This window comes from Arctopsyche grandis, chromosome 6 (genome assembly GCF_051622035.1).
Source record: "Arctopsyche grandis isolate Sample6627 chromosome 6, ASM5162203v2, whole genome shotgun sequence".
Classification (NCBI taxonomy): domain Eukaryota; kingdom Metazoa; phylum Arthropoda; class Insecta; order Trichoptera; family Hydropsychidae; genus Arctopsyche; species Arctopsyche grandis.
The window spans coordinates 20,508,618-20,531,235 of NC_135360.1; the positions used below are offsets into that span (position 1 = coordinate 20,508,618).

Genomic DNA, 22,618 nt, shown 5'->3' on the forward strand with positions numbered 1-22,618 from the left:
TTGAATTTTAAAACTAAAAATTAAGAACCCTATGATATTACTAAATCACAGGGTTTTGTGTCTTTGATGGTGCTCGTATTCATTATTAAAATGGCGGGGCCACTTTAAATACACCTCGGACTGGCTGAATAAGGAAAAAAATGCGTGTTTACGTAAAAAAAACTGTTATTTTTTTTCGCAAGCATCTCATGTTCATTATGTTCTTAAAGGTCAATATCTTTATTATCCATGAGTATTTTTGATTTTTTTTTGCGTTCGATTCATTAGAATATCTTTGTGGAATATAATAAATTTCAGCTAGATGCTATTATTATTTAACAAATAGTTGAAAAAACAAGAATTTTGGGGTACTATATATCGATATGAAAGGGTTAACTTTAAGAATATTAGATAATCACGAAGAAATTATATCGTGGCTGATCCAAAAAGGATTAGACGATGATATTCCAACTTGTCCAGCATGTAATGAAGAAATGCGACCGGCAGTATTTGGAGTATCGGTGTGTAAAAAGAGGGTCGAATCCACATGACAGAACTAAACCGATTTCAAAAAATTCCTGATTCCACAACGCCAATATGAATTTTCTATAAATGTCGATTTAGTGTGGGGCGATTCTAAAGCTTAATCAAAATGGCCAACAACTATTATATGGCCAAGGACTGCAATATTTGGATCCCGTTCCCTGGCGTTGTGGAGTAATTGTATGTACAATTCTCTTTTTCACCATATGTTCGTATATGGTAGCCATTATAGCACGCAGTACCTCCATTTTGTACAATGTATTATATGAGTTTATAATGTACTACGAGTGCTACGGCCAATTAAATGGCGTCAGTGAGCTTCATCACCGCGAGTATAGAATAGCCGGCTTGATAAGCTTGAAATGTAGATGTAGATGTAGTTGTAGTCGTATGTGTGTGCCGCTTGACGTGTGACTTGAGATTGTAGCTTGTGGCTTTCGGCGTGCAGAGTGTAGAGTGTAGATATTGCAGTGACATTGACTGTGAGACTTGTTCGCGACATCGCTCTTGGACTATCAGACCAGCTCTTCACCAGCAGACGAAGCTATGGTGAGATCACATCGTTCGACGTATTTCGCTTGCAACAAAAGCCCATATTATCCTCACATACAAAATGATTTAACCGCCTCCATATGATATCGTTTCCAATGTAAATCCATGTCAAAGTATTAGCGTCAATGTATCTTATGAATTCATCGAAATGAAGTTGGTTCATGTTTGGTTATTGTACTGTCATTGACAGTGTCTACTTCATTGTGCATAATGCGATTATTAATATCACATTACTTTTTATTGTCATACGTTGAACGTTAAATGCAGTTGATCAAATACATAATATTTGTGTGAATTTTTGTTTGATCTACTAATATCGCTTTTAAATGTCTCATACTCAGATTTTATAGTTGCCCCATTTATTTTGTATAACTTAATATTATTTGCCATTACTAATGAACTAGTGCCTTTTATCTGTAGCGTGTACATTTCGGTCAATCCATTTTTACAGACCATCTGGTAGGGTTATCAGTAAATGATTATTTTAATATTTACATGTGCACAATTTTATTACTTTATTTTTAATACAATGTGCTATTAATTTTGACTTTCAGGAGACTATCGATGAGAGTGCTTCGCAAGTGAATCCAGCTCCAGCTCCGACCAATGATAATCGGGTCGTACCGAGTAAAGGAGTGAAGAGCGAAAATGTTTCTTTAGCTGATAATAGCTTGCTGGTGATTTTTTTTACAATAAAATAAAGTAATGCTCCTGAAGTGTTTTGTATTATGCTTTTGAGTTTATTTTTAGGTTGATATATCAGATGCTTTAAGTGAAAAAGACAAGGTGAAGTTTACCGTTCATACAAGGACTTCATTGCCCGACTTTCAAAAGTCCGATTTCTTTGTTGTCAGGCAACATGAAGAGTTCATTTGGCTACATGATAGATTTGAAGAGAATGAGCTATATGCTGGATTTATTGTAAGTATTTTTCTAAAAATAAGGCGTATGTATGTAATTATTTATTCAAGAATTTTTATTATATTTTCAGATTCCTCCAGCGCCACCCCGTCCAGATTTTGATGCTAGTCGTGAAAAACTTCAGAGATTAGGCGAAGGTGAAGGTGCCCTTACGAGAGGGGAGTTTTTAAAAATGAAAGAAGAATTGGAAGAGTATGGATTGTGGATTTATTTCAGGGCTTCGAACAGTTATTTTTTCCGTTCCCGTTCAAGTCCAAAAATATATATCAGTCTGGAAAAAATAACGGTTTTATCGGTTTTCGGTTCGGCTCCAAGCAATTTATTTTTTTTTGTATTAAAAATTTATTTTCTACCATAATTTAGAACGTTTTATGGTACTTGTATGATAGCCGGGTGCCAATTGCCGGTTTAATTGGTGTTTCCGTCCTTTAAGGATTCGAGGGTCGCACTGAAAAAAATATTATAAATGTTTGTGGCCCGATTTTTTTTGTTCGAAACTATAAAAAAGTATTAATAAAAAACTGGCATATTTTTCAAATTTCATGATGCAATTTTGAGAATTTTTGACGACTTAAGTGGGGAATTACATATGTTAACAAGCGTTTTTAAACATGTACATGTACTTATTATTTAAAAATTAATCGGTTAATAATTATTATTATGTTAAAATCGGTTATTTATCAATATTATGTAAAAATTAATCAGTTTATTCGGTTCGGTTCCGGTTTTCGTTCTGGTAAAAAATGACGGTTTTTACTGTTTTCAATTTTCAGTGCAGTTCCGGTTCGAAGCTCTGATTTATTTGTTTTAATTTATTTTTAATTCGTATATAATTTGTTACATTATTTTTAGTGAATATTTGGCGACATTCAAAAAGACTGTTGCCATGCACGAAGTTTTTTTGACAAGACTTGCTGCTCATCCAGTTTTCAGAAATGATTCTCATTTGAGAGTCTTCCTGGAGTACGACCAGGATTTATGTGCTAAGCCAAAGAGAAAATTAGATATTCTCGGCGGACTTGTTAGTCGAATTCAAATTGTCCTTATGTAATCTTAGAATACGTTTCTAAGTAATATAACAATTTTTAATTTTATTAGGTAAAATCTTTTGGTAATACAACTGATGAAATATATTTGAGCGCTACCGTCAGAGATGTAAATGACTTTTTTGAACAGGAAATGACGTTCTTGTCCGAGTATCACAACAATTTAAAAGAATCTACACAAAGGGCTGACAAAATGACCAGTAAACATAAAGGTTCAGTACCATTTACTAACAATGATTAGCATATAAAATCAATCAATATTAATTTTATATTGTGATTTTTTTTTCTGTTTGCAGAAGTTGCTGATTCATATATAAAGCTTTCTAGTTGCATTCTGCATTTAGCCACATTGGAACAGCCACCGATGGAACGATTCCTTACTAAAGTATCGGAGACATTCGAAAAATGCAGGGTATTCTTCTTTTTATTGCAAAGCGTACGAATATATGTTCATATATATATATATATTTAAATTCATTAACTTTTGGTAAATTTTTGTTTGTTGCAGAAAATTGAAGGTAGAGTGGCATCTGATCAAGATTTAAAATTAGCAGATACGTTTCGATATTATCAACGAGATTCACATGCAGCTAAGTGCCTTCTAGTTAGACGATTGAGGTAGTTTGATTAATTTGGTCAAATTTTAAATATTTCGTTTTGTTTCATTGAAAACAAATTTTTTCTTTGTGTATAGGTGTCTTCAGACTTACGAAGCAGCTAACAGAAGTTTGGAAAAAGCTCGTACCAAAAATAAAGATGTACATGCGGTGAGATAAACTATTCTATATATTTTTTTATTATTTAATCAGTTGCATGTCTCACAAATGAAAATTAAATTTATAATATTTTATAACGTATACTAAAAAAAAATATTGGAACAGCATTATGATTTCCATTAATTTTCAAACTGTTATACGTTTATAAATAATATTTTGATTTTTTTTTTCAATAGCCAATGGAAGTTCAAGAGGTATGCGTATTAAATTGTTTCCATAGTAATTTTACTATTTTAGCATGGACCATATTGTAAATTTACTTTTGTGACAAATGCTATGTGTGTAATCTCAATCTTTCAAAGTTTTTTATTAATTTTTATGAATTGATGTTGAAACAGGCAGAGCAAGCTCAATCTACGGCGTGTGCTCGATTTGAAGCGATGTCAGCTCGTGGTAGGGAAGAACTCGTCGACTTTCGTGTTAGAAGAGTTCATGCGTTTAAAAAGAGGTGCGTTTATTGATTTTCTTTAATTTTTTTGATTAACTAAATACATACATATTGATATTTATGAATTTAATCCATTTCAGCTTAGTGGAACTGGCTGAATTGGAAATAAAACATGCCAGGGCACAACAAGAGCTTTTCAGAAGATCGATAGTCGCATTGCAAGAGTGTCAATAAATATGGTTTTGCAATACATTTACTGCTAATCATGTAAAAGTGGGATTCCATACGTTCAATACGGATTAGCATTATATTTTCCTTTCAATTTAAAAAAATATTTTAGAAAAATAAGCCCAGTAAAACATGCATGATTATATATCTTTATTTTTATAAATAAAATTAAAAATATGCCTGAAAATTTTATTATAGACTGTACGATTATAGTGTATGTACATACGTATATGTATATTTAAAAAAAATGTATGTAAAAATCTAAAGAATTTACTGAATATTATGTGTAGTTTAAGTGTTACGATTTATAGGATTTTTCATAAATTGGTTAAGTATTGATAGAGGCTGATATCAAACTATTCAGAATCCATTGAAAATTGTCCGTTTGTTTTTAAACGATTGAATAATTTCAGCGGATACTGTACAAGCCGATACGAAAATAAATATATTTATATATTTTTATTTTTGGTTGAATGAACAAATTTGATTTGGAAAACAAGAGTTATATTGTATTAATTCGGAAATTACGAAATTTTGCAGAGATCAAATATGGGTCCAAGTTTGCAAAAACGTTTCTGTAGCAAGATCTTTATCGTAGTTATTATTTTTTTTATATTGTTATTTAGAGCACATATTTTATTACATTTTTGCATAATTTCTCTCTTTATGTTTAATCGAATGGTTCGGTTTATTCCTTGGAATAGCCTAGTTTGTACGAATTAAAATTCCAGAACAAGGCCATTATTATAATTTTTTTGTGTATTTTACACGCTAAATGATTCTTATGTTAAAATTTTTATACCTATAAAATATATATGTATGGTTATCGAAATAAATATATTGGACTGTAGTTTTGTTTTATTTTGTCATTTCCCTTCTTACTCTTTATTTTTTTTAAAGTCTCTATCATAGACTTTCTCTCCAATTATGTTAAATTATTACAATTTTGATAATATATTTACAAAAGAACTTATCCAATACATATGTATAAAATACTTGAATAATTCATCAATAGATATTTGTTGTGTCTCATCGTTACTATAGTAACGTCTATGTTTTATTGGTGAATACAATGACGTTTCATCCTTGGCTTCTGATAAATAGTCATATATTGAAATAATATTGTAATAATTGTTATCTGAGATTTATTCCTGTAAGTTTTGTGTAATGCCATTGAATATCCACATCAAATACTATCATATTTTCGTGCATTTAAAGGTAATGTTTCAAACGCGTCATTGCCAAATAGATTCATACGTTTCATTAAAATGTATATTGTATGCATGTATGTATATACATGAAATTAAAAATAAATAATAGAGTATCATAATTCAAAATTAAAAGTGTTTGGAAATAAATATAACCTGAATTTTGATGATTATTTATTTTATTTTTTCTTCGACAGTGGATTTCAAAAATTGGATTGAATATATGATGATAATGCCCAACAATGATAGTCGATAAACTAAAATTCATACTCGTAGTGATATTGTCTTCATTTGTAACAGTAAATTCAAAATGGGTTGAAGGACATTTGCAAACCACAAGAGTAGTTTTATTGAATTACTATTATTATAATATATAAACGGAAGATTAAATATAAATTAATGAAAAACCTTATATTTCCAGCATTGGGCATTTCTAGCAAGGTTTTGTTTTCTCTCCTATGATGGCCAATTTGAATATCAAATTGAATTCAGTCGTGATATAGGTGTACCCAATTTACTATTGTATTATGATGATGACAGTCAGTGGCCTAGTGTTTATCATAGTAATAAGGTAAAATATATTATTAATCATTAGTAAAAATTGAATAAAAAAATATGTACATATATTACAAATACTTATCTATATATAATTATTAGAGTTGTATAGAGAGAGAAGGTGTATTAAACCGAGCTGGACAAAATCAAGTGATTCCGTTATCACATTGGTACCCAGAAAGTGATTTTTCGGGATGTGTTATGAAACCAGTTGAACAAGAATTTTCGAATCCGGGGTAAATTTTTGGTCAATATTGCAGTAGGAAGACACTTAAGAAAAACATACATACTGTTCCTTACACTGCCTCTCTACCAATAGCATTTCGTGCAAATAATAGAACATTGTACGGGCGAAATGTTATTGGTCAAGATGAGATGTAAGGGATAGCATGTGCGTTTTACCTGTCTTCCTACAGTCGATGGACTATGTATATGTATGTAGTTATGTTAGAATTTAAGTTATATTTTTTAAATTGCTATATTTTACCTAATAGAACGACTGTAAAACCAAAAAATGCGACCAAACGTCCAAATAAATCAACAGGTAGAAAAAATAAGACCGATTCGAATAGAAATTCTAGTACGGAAGACCCCAGGTATTATGATCAATTTTTAATTACTACTGAAACTAATGAGATTGCTGGTTCGTCGTCAACTACGGATGTTGGATTATTACAAGACCAAAATATAACAGATAGTATTCTAAATGCCAATGAAGAGTTTGAAATTCTGGAAAACTTCCATGAAGAACCGATGTTTTCGCATGGAGAAAAAAATATAAATGACACTGGCAGGCTAAATTTTGAAGATGTGGAAGAACTTTTTGATCCCCTTGACGAGGTGCTTAGTAATTGTTTACGATAAAATATTTTTGTCAATGATATTGTTATTAAAATTATATTTTCTGCTTTACAGAAAAATCATTCGACCATAAGAAAACGTAGCGCTCTTCAAAATTTCGACCGAAGTAAAATTAGGAAGTTTAATCCAAATCCACCCAGACCTACCGGAGGAGATCCTTTGCTTTCACATAGAAAAACGAAGTTTGTTATAGCTTGCCATAATATGAGACGATTTCGTTCAGTGCGGGAGAGATGGTGGTTCATTGCAATGAGTAATTGCGGTGAAAACAAAGTTAGTAATGAGGATGAGACCCCCACTAAACAGGTTGATGTTATTGATTTATCACGTATAATACTTTTGTTTATAGGGCCTTGATGTGAAATATAAATTTTTGATGACTAATGGCCCACCAGGAGATTACTGGCATGAACATTTTTCAGCGGATGAATTTTGTAAGTTAAAATGAATGATGACACTTACAAAGTCGGATAGTGATATTTTGTAAAATTCAATAAAGATAAATTTAGGCATAAATGATTTCTCTTTATTTAGATATTCTTCCTATTTTGATGGCGTTTTGTTTCGCTTATGTTGTGATGATTTTCGCAATAGTGATGTGCAGCGTGGAATTGAAAACAAGACAAATGTTACATACTACATATAAGTTGTTTGTGGCTTCTGTTTGTTTTCAAGAATCTGGAATTATGTTGCAGAGTCTTGCGTATGTAAAATATGCAGTCAACGGTGTCGGTGCTAACAGTACAAAAACAGTTGGTGAGCATAACAAATTGAATTTTATAAAATGCTTTTATTTTAAATTAATTTTTCTCACCGATAATTTCTTTCCCAAGGTCAACTTTTATGTGGATTATCTGAAATATCATATTTGTTACTATTGGTACTGATGGCAAAAGGATATACGATCACTAGAGCTAGATTAAAAGTTGCATATACTATCAAATTAACTGTTTTCATATGTTGTTACTTTATCACGTTTATGGCTCTTTTTATATACCAAGCACAAGTATACACATAATTATGTATATTTTTGAATATTTATTATTTTACTTCTACTAATAATCGCGTATCCAATATTTTACAGATATTTGATCCCGGAGAAGTTTTATATTTATACGAGAGTCCCGCTGGATATGGTTTAATCGTTTTAAGAATTTGTGCTTGGTTCATGTTTGGGTATGCCATCATATTTACAATAAAGAAATATCCAGAAAAGGTAGTCAGAGGTTCTGTTTTTTTAGCATATATTTTTTCGATTATTATGGATTTGGTTTAATTTTGTTTCAGAGTGTTTTTTATTATCCATTTTCTTTGTGTGGAACAATGTGGTTTTATGCTGGTCCACTATTTATCTTGACTGCAAACAATTATATAGATAAATGGGTGAGAGAAAGCGTTGTAATTGCAGTGTTAATGTTTATTACTTTCTGTGGTCACATCACCTTCTTGGTATAGAATTGGTTTTAAATATTATTTAATATAAAAAATATTTGTATTATTTTAATGTAATGATATTGTTTTTTTTTATAGTTATTAACTTTGCCTGTATTTGCAAATAAGAATTTTCCATATCACGTGCGTACGACACAGATTGGTGTAATGGAAGTAGCAGGGATTGTTGCTGGAAATTCGACAGTGGATCATTTCAGTCATAATATTTACACAGCTTCAGGTCACAACTTAGGATTACCACAATCTGTAATTATTCCACTTACAAGGTAATTATTTTAATTTAGTAAAATGTGTAAGTTATAGGAAACGTTTTTTTATAATTATTTAAAATTTTAGAAGAACAGAGGAGTTATTGGGTAGTGTACATCATTATACACCATCAGCGCCTGCTTTGCATACTCTGAGTCCGTATCATAATTCTAATTTGGGTTCAAATGGAACAACAATTAGTTACATCAGTGGAAATATTCCCGATTCTTTACCAGTTAATAATGTCGGACCAAAGTTATCTGTTTCGACACAGCACAGTACAGAGAGCGCCACATTGGATAATCTTACCAATAATGAAAATCACTCGGATAGCTTGGAAAACCGTTTTGTTCCCCACAGTGTTGACCAAGATAAAAGTCTTAATACTATTACAAGTGCAAAAAATTCCTCAAATCACAATTCAAACGCTAAAGTCGTGCAAAACGAAGATGACTCAATATTTTTGATTGAAGGCTGTACAAACTCTAATGAATATTCATATAAGGATGATCCGAATTACATAAAAGATATCAACAACCCGTTTTTGGTGGGTGCAAGCTTCAGAGCTAGGAAGGGATTACTTGAGCCAATAAAGATAGATTCTTCTAAAATAACGCCGCCACTATGGACTATTGCTAAAAGTCAAAATATTGAGAAAACTAAATTAAATCCAAAGGATAAATCTAGTAAAAATGATGTTGACTATAAATTACAAGGTGTCATAGGTATGTAGGCATTGTAATTTTTTTTCAAGAAGTTTTTTAGATGTTTTGAATAAATAAATATTTACATAGCACATATGTATATTTCTATTATTAATGTAGGTACATTTCCTCTTCCGCAAATTCCAAAGAGTTACGGAAAAGAAAAGGAAAATATGATTGAAATAGAAGATAATATTTCAAAAGAAACAGACTCAATTATTTTGGAAAGAGAATCGTCAGAAGAAAGCATACAAATTTTACAAGCTGCTGATGCAAAGGAAAATGAAACTACATTATCTTTGTTTTCAGTTTCTGCAAATAAATAATTTGATATTTGTGTTATTATAATGATTATTGTTGTCTGCAATATATATTATAATTTGTGTACATGCATAAGAAATGATGTCCTATTTGATCACTTTTAATCATTTATTATAAAGTAAAGTAATTTGTTATTTATTACTTGTAATCATTTGAAAAAATAAGATACTCTTTCATTTTTTATTTGGTAAATAATATATATTAAAGAATAAAATTGAATTATTAAATAAATATATTAAAAATATGTATATGTATATATATAAATATCGCATCTTGTGAAATACTGACAAAACTTTTTTAAATTGACCAAAAATTATTGATCTGTCAGATTCAAATAATATCTACAAATAATTATAACCGGATCAAACAACATAAAACAAAACAATCATTTACAATCAGGAAAATGACAAAGCAGAACAATGACTATTCAGAACAAGCCAAAAAAAAATCGGATGTGACCAACCCATGACTTTATCTATGTATTTGAGGAATATAAGAAGGTCACAAAACAAAAGTCGATAATTAAACATACATACATACACGTTCACACATACCGGTTATGGGAGCAAGCATTTTCGATAGAAATTGAGCGCAAATGTAGAGAAACAAAATACGAGACAAAAGTTCTACTTCTGGTTGATTGAAAAGCTCTGTTCCGATTTTGTTCGAAATTTTGAATTACTTAAAATCACTATAATTACTATACACATTAAATATCAAGAAAATAAATATAATTTAAAAGGTCGAAATAAACTAATGATATATTGTTTAAAAAAAAAACTGCTTCCGGCTTACGATTCTGACCAAAACCTTACCAATTCTAAATTAGTACATAAAGAATAAAAATATAAATTTTCAGCTTGATACATTCAGGGGTGTTGAATGAATCGTGGTCACAAAATTTTGACTTTTCTATGAAGAAAATATCCCACTTCCAGTTTATTAAATTTAGTGATTTTTTTATTTTCATCACATCAATACAAGAATTATACATACTTGAATTTTTTAGTGAAGAATACACATGTCTAAGGGATCGAAAAAAATAGTGGAAGAAAAATCGAACAAGAGTAAACTGCCACTTTTGGTTGAAATTTCAGTTCAATAAACCAAAAGGTTTCAGAGAAAAATATAAAAACCTCGAATCTTTAGAGTAAAAGACACTTTTATAAGTGTCCCCTTAAGGGGAGGTACGATTTCCAGTCAACTTAAAAATTAAAAAAAGTTACGTCGTATCAATAAGAATTTCAGTAACCGATACTAAGTTTCAATGGCGCCGTCCACACACACGATCTCTACTACTGATATTTGCAATATTTTCCATATCCAGTTCCTAAATAGCAGCCACACGTTGCAATATGTTGTAGGCGGGGTAGGTAGTGTTGACCGTATCCCAGCCTAACGAAACACTGTTGTGTTTGTTTGAATAATTTATTTTTATTATATAGTTTGGGTATACAAGTGTATAAATATGTTGTTGAAGCGGGTATGTCCTGGAAGTTCTCAAAGTGACTGGAATCGGCTGAGTTCTGGAAGTTCTCGAAGCGGCTGGATTCGGCTGAGTTCTGGAGCGGTTCTTCCATGTTGGTTGTTGCAGGTTGAGTGAGTCTGGCTGTGTTGCTGGTCGGCTGCTTCTAGCTGACTGGTTGTTGGTATAGCATGATCTGCTGCTGGTTGTTGACTGATGTTGAGCCCGCCGTGCGGGCTTATATAGTAGTCCGCTGTATGCGGTTCGTGTGCAAGAGATGCGAGGAATGCGGTTCGTTCCGTTTGATTTGTTAGGGTGGAATATTCTCGAATATGTGGCGTCGTTCCACTCGATTTAGTTTTTATCGCCCTTTGTTCCAGTGAGTCTGGATGTTTGTTCAATGGGTTAAAATGTAGCTGTTGTTTGTACAGCTGCACTTTAATGGATGCAGGTGTTCTTCGACTTCACGTCGTTCCGCTTGATTTGTTGGGGTGGAAGTTTTTCGACTCGAGATGACGTCAATGGTTGAGCGTGAGAAATGTATCCTCCGTCGGAATAGATGTTTCGATTGCGGTGACGAGATTCCTACAATGTGAACTGGATATGGAAATATAGTATGTAGATATCGTGTGTGGACGGCGCCAATGCGATAGGACGAGGGGTGTTAAAAAAATCCACTGGTACACAGAAACACAGCACACACATTTTTTTTCTAGATCATGAAAACGTGATCACGATCGATTTTGAGTTCGAATCAGTCAAAATCTCGAGTTTGAATTTTCGCATGATCACAAAACTTCATCTATTGTTACTACGTACCAGTGGCGTCTCGTGAGAATTCATAAAGGGGGGGGGGGGGCTGCAGAGATTAATCGGGATGTAATAGCTCGTTGACCATACCGGTGATCAAATTCCGACAAAAATAGCATGCAAATGTACTATACTGGGAGATCTGCAGCCCTGCAGCTCATATGGACGGCAAAAATAGCATGCATTTGTACCATAGTGGGAGGGCTGTAGCCCCGCAGCCCATATAAACGAGCCGCCACTGCTACGTTCATAGATAAAGTAAAAATAGCCACTCCGCAATATAAGTGAACAACTTTAATATCGTTTAATATGTTTACTATTAATTGAGAGCAGTAGATAAATTTACGATCAATGGGCGTTAATTTACCACTTTGGATGCATGCAATTTCAATTTTTATATATTTTGAATTTTGGAGTGTGAACTGTATTTAAATGTTTGTCGATTATAAAATAATTGATGCCAACATTTGTAAACTTAGGTTATGGGGCTATGGACGACTTTAAATTGACTGAAGCCAAACGGTTTTTAGTGTTTCTGGCAGCTGTCATGTCGTCGTGCGCGGTCTGTGGGGAACTTTGACCCGCCGTTTCATCTGAATCGATTTATCTTACGGCAGATGCAATAGCTCCTGCATCCCGCCATTTGTTGTCGTCTCGAGTCAATAGCCTTCTGAAAAATCAGTAGTTTTCCGAATTTAAAGTAGGGCAAGGTACGCTATCAACTATTTCACGCTACATATTCATAGCTACAGTAAATATTTTTGAATACGATAATAAATTGAATAACAATTTTCATGCTTGATTTTTTTATGTTCATTTTTAATATTCGTTCTTTCATAGTATTATTTGTCATATTGAGTTGTTTTCAGTATAATGTCATTAGACAACATCTTAATTGTGTCAACCGCTGTCGTAGCTGGTATAGTAGGTGCTGTATCGCTATATTTATTTGAAAATATTAGAAATAATCAGCATTCACAAAGAACAGATCGTAAGTACCGACGTCACTTGTGTATAGTTAACTCACTATGGGCTGTAAACATATATGCAGTGCTTTTAGTCAAATATTATTCAATGGCCAAATTCAAATTCCATTCATACAAAAAAGTATTATTTAAAAGATTTAGTTTCAAACTTCCATTCACAGATATCATACCAGCATAATACCGATAAATAAAGTGTATATCAATAATATTCAGAAAAGATTTCAAATCACCAGATATTGAAATTGATTTTTTTTCTTGCGTAAAATATATACTTCTCAAATCGAATCTTTCATTCAAAATGAATAAGACAATGGTGAATGATCTATAGGATAAATATCGTTTATTATGTGAAAATATATTGAAATGTATATAAATTTCATAAAAAATTAAATACAGCAATCACCACAGTTTGAGAAATACTGATCTGATAATTCATAGTCAAAAAATTCATATAGAGGCTGTATTCCAATTTTTAATTCAATTGATTGAAAGATTTAGGAGTTGTGTTTAATTTACAAAACCTATTATTTTCACCATAGAAATATGCAGACTTTCATAGAGTTCTTCGAAAATTCAGGCGGTCCATAATGAGTTAATATTTAATATATTGTTTGTTTTTGCCAGACATATTTTAACTCATCAATAAATTTCAGGTGATGATTCACATTTAAAGTCACAACTGATAACTCTACAAAATGAACTTGAAGATCTGAGAAAAGAGTACAAAAAAAGGTGCATTTGACTTTATTTTCTTCAATGAACAATATTTTTAATTCAACTATGCTATAAAGTACATTTCAAAAGATATAAGAATAAATTTCAGTATTCGAAAAATTAATTTACACAAATGCCGTTTATAATTAATATTTAAAATATTTTGATTTTAAATTTTTCAGTTTAGAAAAAAATAAGCAAAAACGAAAGCGACGTAGTAATGGACCTGCAAGTGTGTCATATGCTAGTGAAGCTGATTTTAAATCAGTGGCAGGAACGGAATATGACAGTTCTAGTGATGAGTATTACGATTTTTCCAATGAGACAGGGGATGAAGATGATGTTACTTTGACTGAAGATGGTATTGCACAAAATGGTGTAATCAAAAATAAGATAGATCAGTTTTCATGGGTATGTTTGAATTACTACTAAATGATGTAGGCAAATATTTGTTCACTGTGCTATTTTCCTCATATTTTTTGTGTTTGCAGTCCTTGGAAAGAATTGACGCATTGTTGTTTGATGGATCTGATGACGATATGAAGAGTGTTTATGAAATTTTAATGACACTTTATAACACCCAAGAAAATTTATCTAGTTTGCAGTTTTCAGAAGTACTTTGGAGATTATGCAAATATTGTCAACGGATGGCTAATGTATTTAAAAAGGATAACAATCGTGAAAGGCAAAAAGATATCATTTATAAAGGTGTGATTACTTGTCATAATAAAATATATCAGTATTGTTTGTATATGTGGTTAAATCTTTGATTTGACAAGTAATTAAACAAGATTATTTTTATCTTATGTATTTACAGGTATTGAATATGGTGAAAAAGCTGTATCAATCAACCCTGATGATTACAATACTCATAAGTGGTATGCAATACTCATTGGAATGAGAAGTGAATATCAAGGTATGAGATCTCTATTACATATTTGATTAAAAATAAAAAAAATTAAACAATTTGCTAAAATACCAATCATCATTGGATACATTAGTTATCAGCAGCATGATTTGGTTAAATTGTTTATCTTTTCTTATATTTTTAATTTCAATATGTATTTATTTTTTACTTTTTTACCTTGATTAATATTACATACTTAAGTTACCTATTACCTGTTACCTTTTACCTATTGCACACTGTTTTATTTGCTAAAATTAATAACAATTACAATAAAGGGGAATAGATTGTATTTTGAAAACCACTTATTTTAATCGAAATATTATAATTTTTTTACATATGCATATGTAATGGATGTTAAAATTTCTGGTAATATTTTAGGTACTTCTGATAAAATCAAAGATGGAAAAATTTTCTTCGAACATACTAACATTGCACTTCAGCTTAATCCAAAAGATGGCAGCTTGTATCATTTGAGAGGAAGATTTGTGTTTGAGGTGACTTTTACTTATTTTACGTTTCCTTATGTGAAGCTGAAGTTCAAATACACAGATTACTATCTGTATATGTATTATATGATTCATAAATCAGTGGCAGCTGGAAAAATATTTAATAATCACACATTTAAGTTAACATTAGTGAAGAACGATTCAAGAATTTTGATGTTTTTATTTTTTCGTGTCATTGATTTTATCAATGTTTGAAACACCTCATGTGGATATAGTTAGAATTTGAATATGTAGATTTGTTTTTAGTGCGATATTATTTTCAATGATACTATGTATTTGGAATGTTTTTAGATTGCAAGCTTAAGTTGGTTTGAACGAAAGGCAGCTTCTGCATTGTTCGGTGAACTACCCCAATTGACATATGATGATGCAATAAGGGATTTTAAAATGGCTGAAGAGTTGCACGAAGTACAATGGAAAGAAAACAAGTACATTTAATAATTTTTATATATAAAAAATATTATGTATACTAAGTTGTTTTTTTCAATGTTTTGATTATATTGGATTTTTAGGTTATTACTGGCAGAATGTTACATTGGTAAAAACATGTATAAAGAAGCTGCAATCTGGCTCAAGGATTGCAACAGTATTACAAATAGGACATCTGATGTAATTTGTTTATGTATTTCACTTATTTTGACATAAGGAGACATTTTATGATTATTATTTTGTTACAGGATCAAGTTGTCAGTGAAAAAGTAGAAGAATTGTTAACAAAATACAGTTCCTATGGAAATTGAAGTCATAGAACTGCATGCCTTAGATTTTTAAGTGCCAGTATTGATTTTTTTTTTGTAAATTTACATCTTTTAATTATGATGTTATAAATAATTCTTTGGTGAGTGGAGAATGTAGTACATACATAAAAAAAGATAAATACATACATAAAAATGTATATATTTGGAGGGGACCCAATGTTAAATTTAACTTTAATTGGCTATTTTTTAAATTATATAATACCAAAAATATCGCCATAATTTCTGGACAACATTAAATATTGTAATTTGTGTTAAAATGTCCCTTGATTTGAAATATCACATACCAAAATGAAATCGATTTAAAATGAGTTACTCAAATTATTGGTATGTTCATCTCACTCGCCAAATAATAAATATGTAGTAAAGGATCGTTAATTTTGTTTTTGATTTATTTATGTATACATAATTGTTGTTCTTAATATTTAAGACTCGTGCGTTTTATCACAAATAATATAAGCATTTTTTTTATTGATAGTTAAAATAAAATTTATGTGCCTTTGTTGGAATTTATTTGAATTCTGTTGTACAGATGAAATAAATTTTTCTTAAATCGATTTTGGAATAATATTTAGATTGTTGTAGAAGAAGTTTGTATGACAATAATCAGTAATTTGTGTTGGATGGATTTTATTATTTTTTTAATTGTTATTTTATTCAAAATAAGTACACTATCAACATTCCACAGCCTGTGCGTTTATTTTATTAAAAATCCCTTGTGTGTTTTGATAAATGTATTAAATCATAGGCGAGAGGGGGTCACGGTTTTTGGAATGGGAATCTAAATTTATTGTTAGGATATAGCAGTACATACGTTAATTTGAATCTTCTTTAGCCAACTATTTTAAAATATGGTATCTCTTCTATCGACGTTTATTATTCTGTAATTCATACGATAATTTTATTTAAACTGAAATTTGGAGGGGTGTGAATTACCTAAACGATTAAATAACGACAAAAAGTCAAATTCACATTTCGTTCATCATTTGTGCAAATGACAAATTGTAGTGACATCTTAACTACATATGTAAAAAAATCGAATGTGACGCATTAAAAATGTAAAAATTTCAGCTCAATCCACTGAGTGGCTTTGGAGATAAACAAATCTGAAAAAGAATACAAAAGAGGAGACTTACATTCAAGGGGTGGTACCACTTTTAACGAATTTCAAATTTGAAAAAAAATTACAACCTAACGAGTAAGATTTTAGTAGATTCTGTTCAAGAAACGAGCGACCTGGTTGACAGTATTAGTGTATATACATGCAGTGGTCATTAGTTTCGCTTCGGCGTTCGACGTAGGAGGACGTATCTTCGCTTTTTCATACACGGTGGTTACAAAGTTCCCAACACAAAGTAAAAAAATAACTAACATTTTTTTTATGTTAGTTATTTTTTTCAACAATGTAAAAGTATAGGTATAATACAGTCGTGCATGATGTAGTGGTGCGGCATGTGCGCTCCGGTATTTCCCTCCGCCAAAACCAGATAATAATCCAAAAAAACCCGTCAATTCCGTTTCAAAATTCCAGAAAAATTACTTTGTTTTTGTACTTTTTTATATTACGTAATATAGATATCAATAAATTTAGATACCAAAAAAGTTCCTTTTGTTTCATTTTTGAGAAAAACTTTAAAAAATTTATATATATATATATATATATATATATATATATATATATATATATATATATATATATATGTATATATGCGTAACGCATATTTTGCAGTCAACCGGTAGTTACGAACACTGTCAACCAGGTCGCTCGTTTCTTGAACAGACTAACTGATACAAAGTTTAAGTGTGATTAACGGTGTTTAAATTGGATCGGTGATAACATCTATCGCCGCTACGAAAATCGCGTGCGCGGATCTCCCGGCGTATGAGAATTCGGCGTACAGAAAACTGTGGAAATATTATTGCGCGAATATTTTTTTTAATGATAATAAAAATTTCGTAAAAAAACATTCATTTGCGCAGTTTTCTGAATTTCACACATTTTTCTTAGTGGCGGTTATCCTGGTAGCGATTCACTTTTGTGACGTAGCCCGTTTACCATATAAACATCATGAATTTAAATTGCAATATAAATAAAATCGTTGAATTGTCGTATTTTGATGTATTGTGGCCAAAACCGCTTGTTTCTTCCGTCTCATACATTTTTTATTTTCATTTTTTAAATTAAATAGATTTTTTTTGTATGAAATTCGGTAAATGGATTATTTCGCACATTGCGATCGCGCAAACGACAATATTTGCCACGAAAATCGCGAATACCTTTTTTTCTGGCACTCGAATTCTCGTTAATATGATATTTCCCGTCGGTAAATCTCGATGGATGTAATTTTTGGGTACCAGATATTTCATGGTAGAGATTTTAGTGACGTGCGCGAGAGCGTTTTGTGCGGAATAATCACCGAACCATGAAATTCATACATATACATACACTACGAATTTACTTATAATGTACTTACTTTTTATTTATACCTATTTCATTAGCAACAATTCAATTAGTCGGGTTAAATGTCCATTTTTTTGTGATTTTTTAATTCCTTTATTTTTTTAATATTTTGTAAGTCACTATTATTTTTATTATTAAAAATTTTATACACTGGCAAGAAAAGTCCATCTTACAAAAATCGTTCAAGTTGTAGTCGGAGTCGAATCATAAAAAATCGGAGTCAGAGTCAGTAAATTTTGAACCGACTCCATAGCTCTGAAAAAGGTGAAAAAAGAAAAAAAAGGTGTGACATTAATGGTTGTACAAACGATTGTTATTACATGCTACGCACAGCAGCGCCATTGTGAATGTGTGACGTCAGCCGTGCATTCCGCCAAATAGAGCTATTGTTTCTTTCGAAAACAGAAATTACGCATAATTTTGAGCGTTTCATGATCGAAATTATATTGAAAATATTTTGTATGCTGTCGAACTTATGTAAATAGCATTTTTCACAAGCATACGCAGTAGGTCGCTCATGCTGCGAACAGCTAGCTTAGTGTGTTTGCTGGTTGTACTAATTGATTTTAAATTTGGCGCGTATGACGTCAGAGCTGACGTCAGAGATTTTCTCCGCTGGGACGATTCTCGTTTATGTCAATAGTATGACCATCTTCTTCACTCTTATTTGTCTATCGTTCAAAGGAAAGAGATAGACAGTATATTTTAACCCGTGAACCACGGGAAGTGAATTGGAATTCATAAATGAATGGGAATTATATTCATTCTGAAAACTCGAAAAAGATTTTAATGTTTTATTTGGTTTTCGTACAAAATCCGTAACCGAAATGTAACGCTTCACCGAAATCAGAATATTCTGACATAAAGTTAGAAATTTAAAAATTAAATAAAATTCAAAATTCTTAAATGCGGTTTATTTCATTAATTACATTTACTTTATTACCTTTTGCTAAAAAATATTCATCTCCCTTTCATTTTAACAAAATCTCACCACAGTAAATCAATTTTAATTGAAATTATTGCTAAACCATTCAATTTTTTTTCATCATCTAAAGTAGTTTTTAATTATTTTGATTTGAAAGTCGTTCTATCCCTTGGCAACTGAGAACAATAGTACTCTCAATGCAATCAGAGCAGTTGAAAAGGGTTCTGATTGGTGTACTATCTTCAATTTTTCATCAATAAGTAGATAGATACAAAATCTGTTGCATACTTAGTAGCTAAAAATTAAGTTAAATACTGTGATTATTTAGCATCACTGTAAGTATGTACACACTAATGCTATTATACTTTACGGTCCAAGTGACTAATTAATATCGGCTAGCTCAATAAATATGACATTTAGTATTTAATACGAAAATTTGTTTTTAATTTCGATAGCCGTGCCTGCAAAAATAAGATTTTCGTCTAGTGACTTCGATCTCAAAAAGTTCATGGATTTTCATCGCATACTCGAGATTGAACAGATGTTTTTACGTTCTGAATTTCTGATTCTGATACTTGATATGGGTTGGGGAGAGAATTTTCGATTTAACGTTTTAAACTCACGTCTCATTATATTGTATCAGAATATATGCGAGTATTGGATATGTACCTGATACAAATTTCAGATAAACGTGGCACTATTTGTATCGATATATATCTTTACGTGCATTAATCCGATTTAACACGTTAATCTGTCTTTAGAATTATTTTTAATTTAAATTAAACTACGCTCTATGTACATATTTTGTATAAATTTCAATGAGGCAAACGTTTTCTTTGGGATGAACGAGTTCTAAACACTCGTAAAGGCGCTTTATTATGGAAATCACGTTATAGTGGCTCCGACCGTTTTCCGCGCTACCTCATTACTAGCTTTTTATTAGCTTCACTGTTATTTTTTAAATAAATACTCTACGCTTGCAGATCTGAAACGCAGTGTTTTTATATTGGTATTTTTTTTATTACCGACATTAGAAAATACATACTAATAAGCGCTAAAGCGCTTGAAAACTTAGTAAAAGTGATGGAAAAAGCATAAGTATGAGTATTTCCAAAGTATGTATTCTATTATTCAACTATTCATAAAAATTGTATTTTTTAATTAAAAGGTAACAATTTACATCGGTTCACTCTGTAAAAGTACGCGTGGAAATGTTCGTACACATTGTACAGATTTTTCATTCCAAATTGACCCTTTTTCATTTCAAATTGAGCCCTTTTCATTTCAAATTGACCCTTTTTCATTTAAAATTGACTCTTTTTTATTTCAAATTGACCTTTTTTCATTTTAAATCGACTCTTTTTCATTTCAAATTGACCCCTTTTCAATGCCAATTTAAAATGAAAGGCTCAATTTGGAATGGAAAACCTATATAGGAAAAAATCATGCCAATTTTTAAAACCGGATTAGAGTCGTATTGCGAGAAAATGTTGGTCAACGTCGCGACTCCATAGCCCTGCAAAAATGAAAAAAAAATAGGTCAAGACTGGTCAATTAGGGGGAGCAGCGTATGCAAGAAAGGGGTTCTGAAAAATGATGAAAAAAAATGAAGTTGAAAACAAAAAATTTAATTAATTTACAAAATTGAAATTAAAAAAAAAATACGTAGGCACTTATTGTAATGGTTGTAATGCAAACACAAACATTTGCATTACATTACTCAGGTATCCGAGGATTTGGGGACGATAGTCGTCCCACTTGCTTCTTCTGGCAAAAATATATAGCTTTTAATTTAATAGCATTTTGATGATTTAATTTTGATAATTTTAATCAAAATTAAACCGAGAATGAATCTCCTCGAATAAATTTTTCAATCCGTCTATTAAAATTTCGCACTCGGTTCTGTCGGAGTCTTAGTTTTTTGTTGGAAACACAGTCACAGCCCTAAATTTGTAGAAAACCTCGGGAAAACTGCTCGTGACGTCACTGTAAACAATACAAGTAGATGCGTTTAGACTCAGTAGTCGGCGTTCGAATACTTATACAAATTATTTTGTTTGACTAGAATTCTGATAACATTTAAATAATATGTTGGCCATTCTTCCGTTTTCTTCCAACCATGGCGCTCGATCACGAGACCAAAAGTAAATAAACACTATTTCATTTTAAAATTGTCAAACCGTATCATTTTCCGTATGGATATTCCACAAGATCGTTTATCTGATCGTACAAATTTTCTTTCTTGGTAAATATAATGTTAGAATTCAATTGTTTCACACGGGTTCAATTGAATTGGTTGACACGGTCAACATTTCTAACAGTATCACGCATACACCATTACCACTTCAGAAAAAAAGTTTCGAGATTTCTAACCATCATTGGGGCAAAGCACTATACATTTTGGAATCAATGTGTCGTGCTTATGCAAGTTCGCGGCGCGGCTGAAATTAAACAGAAGACATAATAATACCATATTTTGACCATTGTAAAACTTGATTTAATTATTCCGGTAATTGGACTATTCGTCACATTGGGGTGGTCACAAAGACAATTTTTGCCATGAAAATCGCGAATACACAATATTTGGCACTCAAGTTCTCGTTACTATGATAGTTATCGTTAGTATGATGGACTTTTCGGCTGCCAGATGTTCCGTTATAGAGATTTTAGGCTGGCCGCGCACTAGGCAGCCAGGCTGCCGCAGCCAAAATATTGAGCAGCCAGTTTCGGCAGCCAGAGTCGACGGCCAGTAGTCACCTTTCCGTCAAGCGTAGAAGAAATAATTCTTTACCTCTTGTTTCGTAAGAAACGCAAAGCAAAGAGAAGATTTTGGATTCATTCATTCAAACAAACAGCGTTTCCAGAATTTAATGGAGAAAGATGGATTGAGATAGCAAATGGTTTCAATAAAAATGCAAATTTTCCCAATTGCATTGGTGCCATCGATGGTAAACATATATGTAAGATTAATAAAACCAAGCTTTCCTCACACTTTGTATTTGTGATTTCCTACCATCTTCGTCTTTTCACATCTCGATCACTATATTCTTCTGAAGACATATCCCATATTGCCTTACGATTTAATCCGTTAACAGATAATCCTTGAAAGGTCACACAGTCTCTGGGATTCTATTCGCTATCCGCGGCGTAAAACTTCTGGCTGCTACGTCAAGTGCGCGGAGACTGAAGGCAGCCACATACATTCTACCTTGCAGGCTCTGGCTGCGTGCAATCGTACGCGATCTATTGGCTGCCGCAGCCAGGAATTCTTGGCTGCCTAGTGCGCGGGCTCCAATGAGCCACCGT

At 31.6% G+C, this 22,618-nt stretch overlaps 3 protein-coding genes across 5 annotated transcripts; all 3 read left to right on the top strand.

The window, feature by feature from the left end:
• The first annotated feature begins 728 nt into the window (after window positions 1-728).
• Window positions 729-5,284, top strand: Snx6 (sorting nexin 6). Of its 2 annotated transcripts, XM_077433909.1 has the most exons (12): window positions 899-1,071; window positions 1,629-1,751; window positions 1,825-1,995; window positions 2,066-2,187; window positions 2,848-3,016; window positions 3,094-3,253; window positions 3,338-3,453; window positions 3,550-3,659; window positions 3,736-3,808; window positions 3,994-4,011; window positions 4,156-4,265; window positions 4,346-5,282. In XM_077433909.1, the coding sequence occupies exons 1-12, from the start codon at window positions 1,069-1,071 to the stop codon at window positions 4,437-4,439; spliced, it is 1,269 nt and encodes a 422-aa protein (XP_077290035.1). In that variant the 5' UTR covers window positions 899-1,068; the 3' UTR covers window positions 4,440-5,282. The 2 variants fall into 2 exon arrangements, with proteins under 2 accessions (XP_077290034.1, XP_077290035.1); XM_077433908.1 differs by lacking the exon at window positions 3,994-4,011 and having other exon boundaries at window positions 729-1,071; window positions 4,346-5,284.
• Window positions 5,285-5,475: 191 nt separating this feature from the next.
• Window positions 5,476-9,938, top strand: LOC143913398 (uncharacterized). The gene is made up of 14 exons (XM_077433141.1): window positions 5,476-5,586; window positions 5,839-5,982; window positions 6,063-6,212; window positions 6,299-6,432; window positions 6,691-7,036; window positions 7,112-7,330; window positions 7,407-7,491; window positions 7,592-7,813; window positions 7,891-8,063; window positions 8,142-8,273; window positions 8,345-8,506; window positions 8,588-8,775; window positions 8,846-9,483; window positions 9,583-9,938. The coding sequence occupies exons 2-14, from the start codon at window positions 5,884-5,886 to the stop codon at window positions 9,786-9,788; spliced, it is 2,754 nt and encodes a 917-aa protein (XP_077289267.1). The 5' UTR covers window positions 5,476-5,586; window positions 5,839-5,883; the 3' UTR covers window positions 9,789-9,938.
• A 2,610-nt stretch (window positions 9,939-12,548) lies between these two features.
• On the top strand, window positions 12,549-17,523 carry LOC143912524 (regulator of microtubule dynamics protein 1-like). Of its 2 annotated transcripts, none has more exons than XM_077431809.1 (10): window positions 12,549-12,768; window positions 12,928-13,049; window positions 13,698-13,776; window positions 13,941-14,169; window positions 14,250-14,466; window positions 14,576-14,674; window positions 15,044-15,159; window positions 15,463-15,599; window positions 15,684-15,780; window positions 15,849-17,523. In XM_077431809.1, the coding sequence occupies exons 2-10, from the start codon at window positions 12,932-12,934 to the stop codon at window positions 15,909-15,911; spliced, it is 1,155 nt and encodes a 384-aa protein (XP_077287935.1). In that variant the 5' UTR covers window positions 12,549-12,768; window positions 12,928-12,931; the 3' UTR covers window positions 15,912-17,523. The 2 variants fall into 2 exon arrangements, with proteins under 2 accessions (XP_077287935.1, XP_077287936.1); XM_077431810.1 differs by having other exon boundaries at window positions 12,570-12,768; window positions 12,918-13,049.
• Window positions 17,524-22,618: the final 5,095 nt, after the last annotated feature.

Bases quoted from the DNA above. Each gene is read 5' to 3' on its own strand.
- LOC143912524 (XM_077431809.1), top strand. From the start codon at position 12,932: ATGTCATTAGACAACATCTTAATTGTGTCAACCGCTGTCGTAGCTGGT. The intron at 14,170-14,249 runs GTATGTTTGAAT...TTGTGTTTGCAG, and splicing joins AGATAGATCAGTTTTCATGG to TCCTTGGAAAGAATTGACGC. The intron at 14,675-15,043 runs GTATGAGATCTC...GTAATATTTTAG, and splicing joins AATGAGAAGTGAATATCAAG to GTACTTCTGATAAAATCAAA.
- Snx6 (XM_077433909.1), top strand. The intron at 1,752-1,824 runs GTGATTTTTTTT...GTTTATTTTTAG, and splicing joins TAGCTGATAATAGCTTGCTG to GTTGATATATCAGATGCTTT. The intron at 3,454-3,549 runs GTATTCTTCTTT...TGTTTGTTGCAG, and splicing joins AGACATTCGAAAAATGCAGG to AAAATTGAAGGTAGAGTGGC.
- LOC143913398 (XM_077433141.1), top strand. From the start codon at position 5,884: ATGATAGTCGATAAACTAAAATTCATACTCGTAGTGATATTGTCTTCA. The intron at 7,331-7,406 runs GTTAGTAATGAG...TTTTGTTTATAG, and splicing joins GTAATTGCGGTGAAAACAAA to GGCCTTGATGTGAAATATAA. The intron at 8,064-8,141 runs GTATACACATAA...AATATTTTACAG, and splicing joins TTTTTATATACCAAGCACAA to ATATTTGATCCCGGAGAAGT.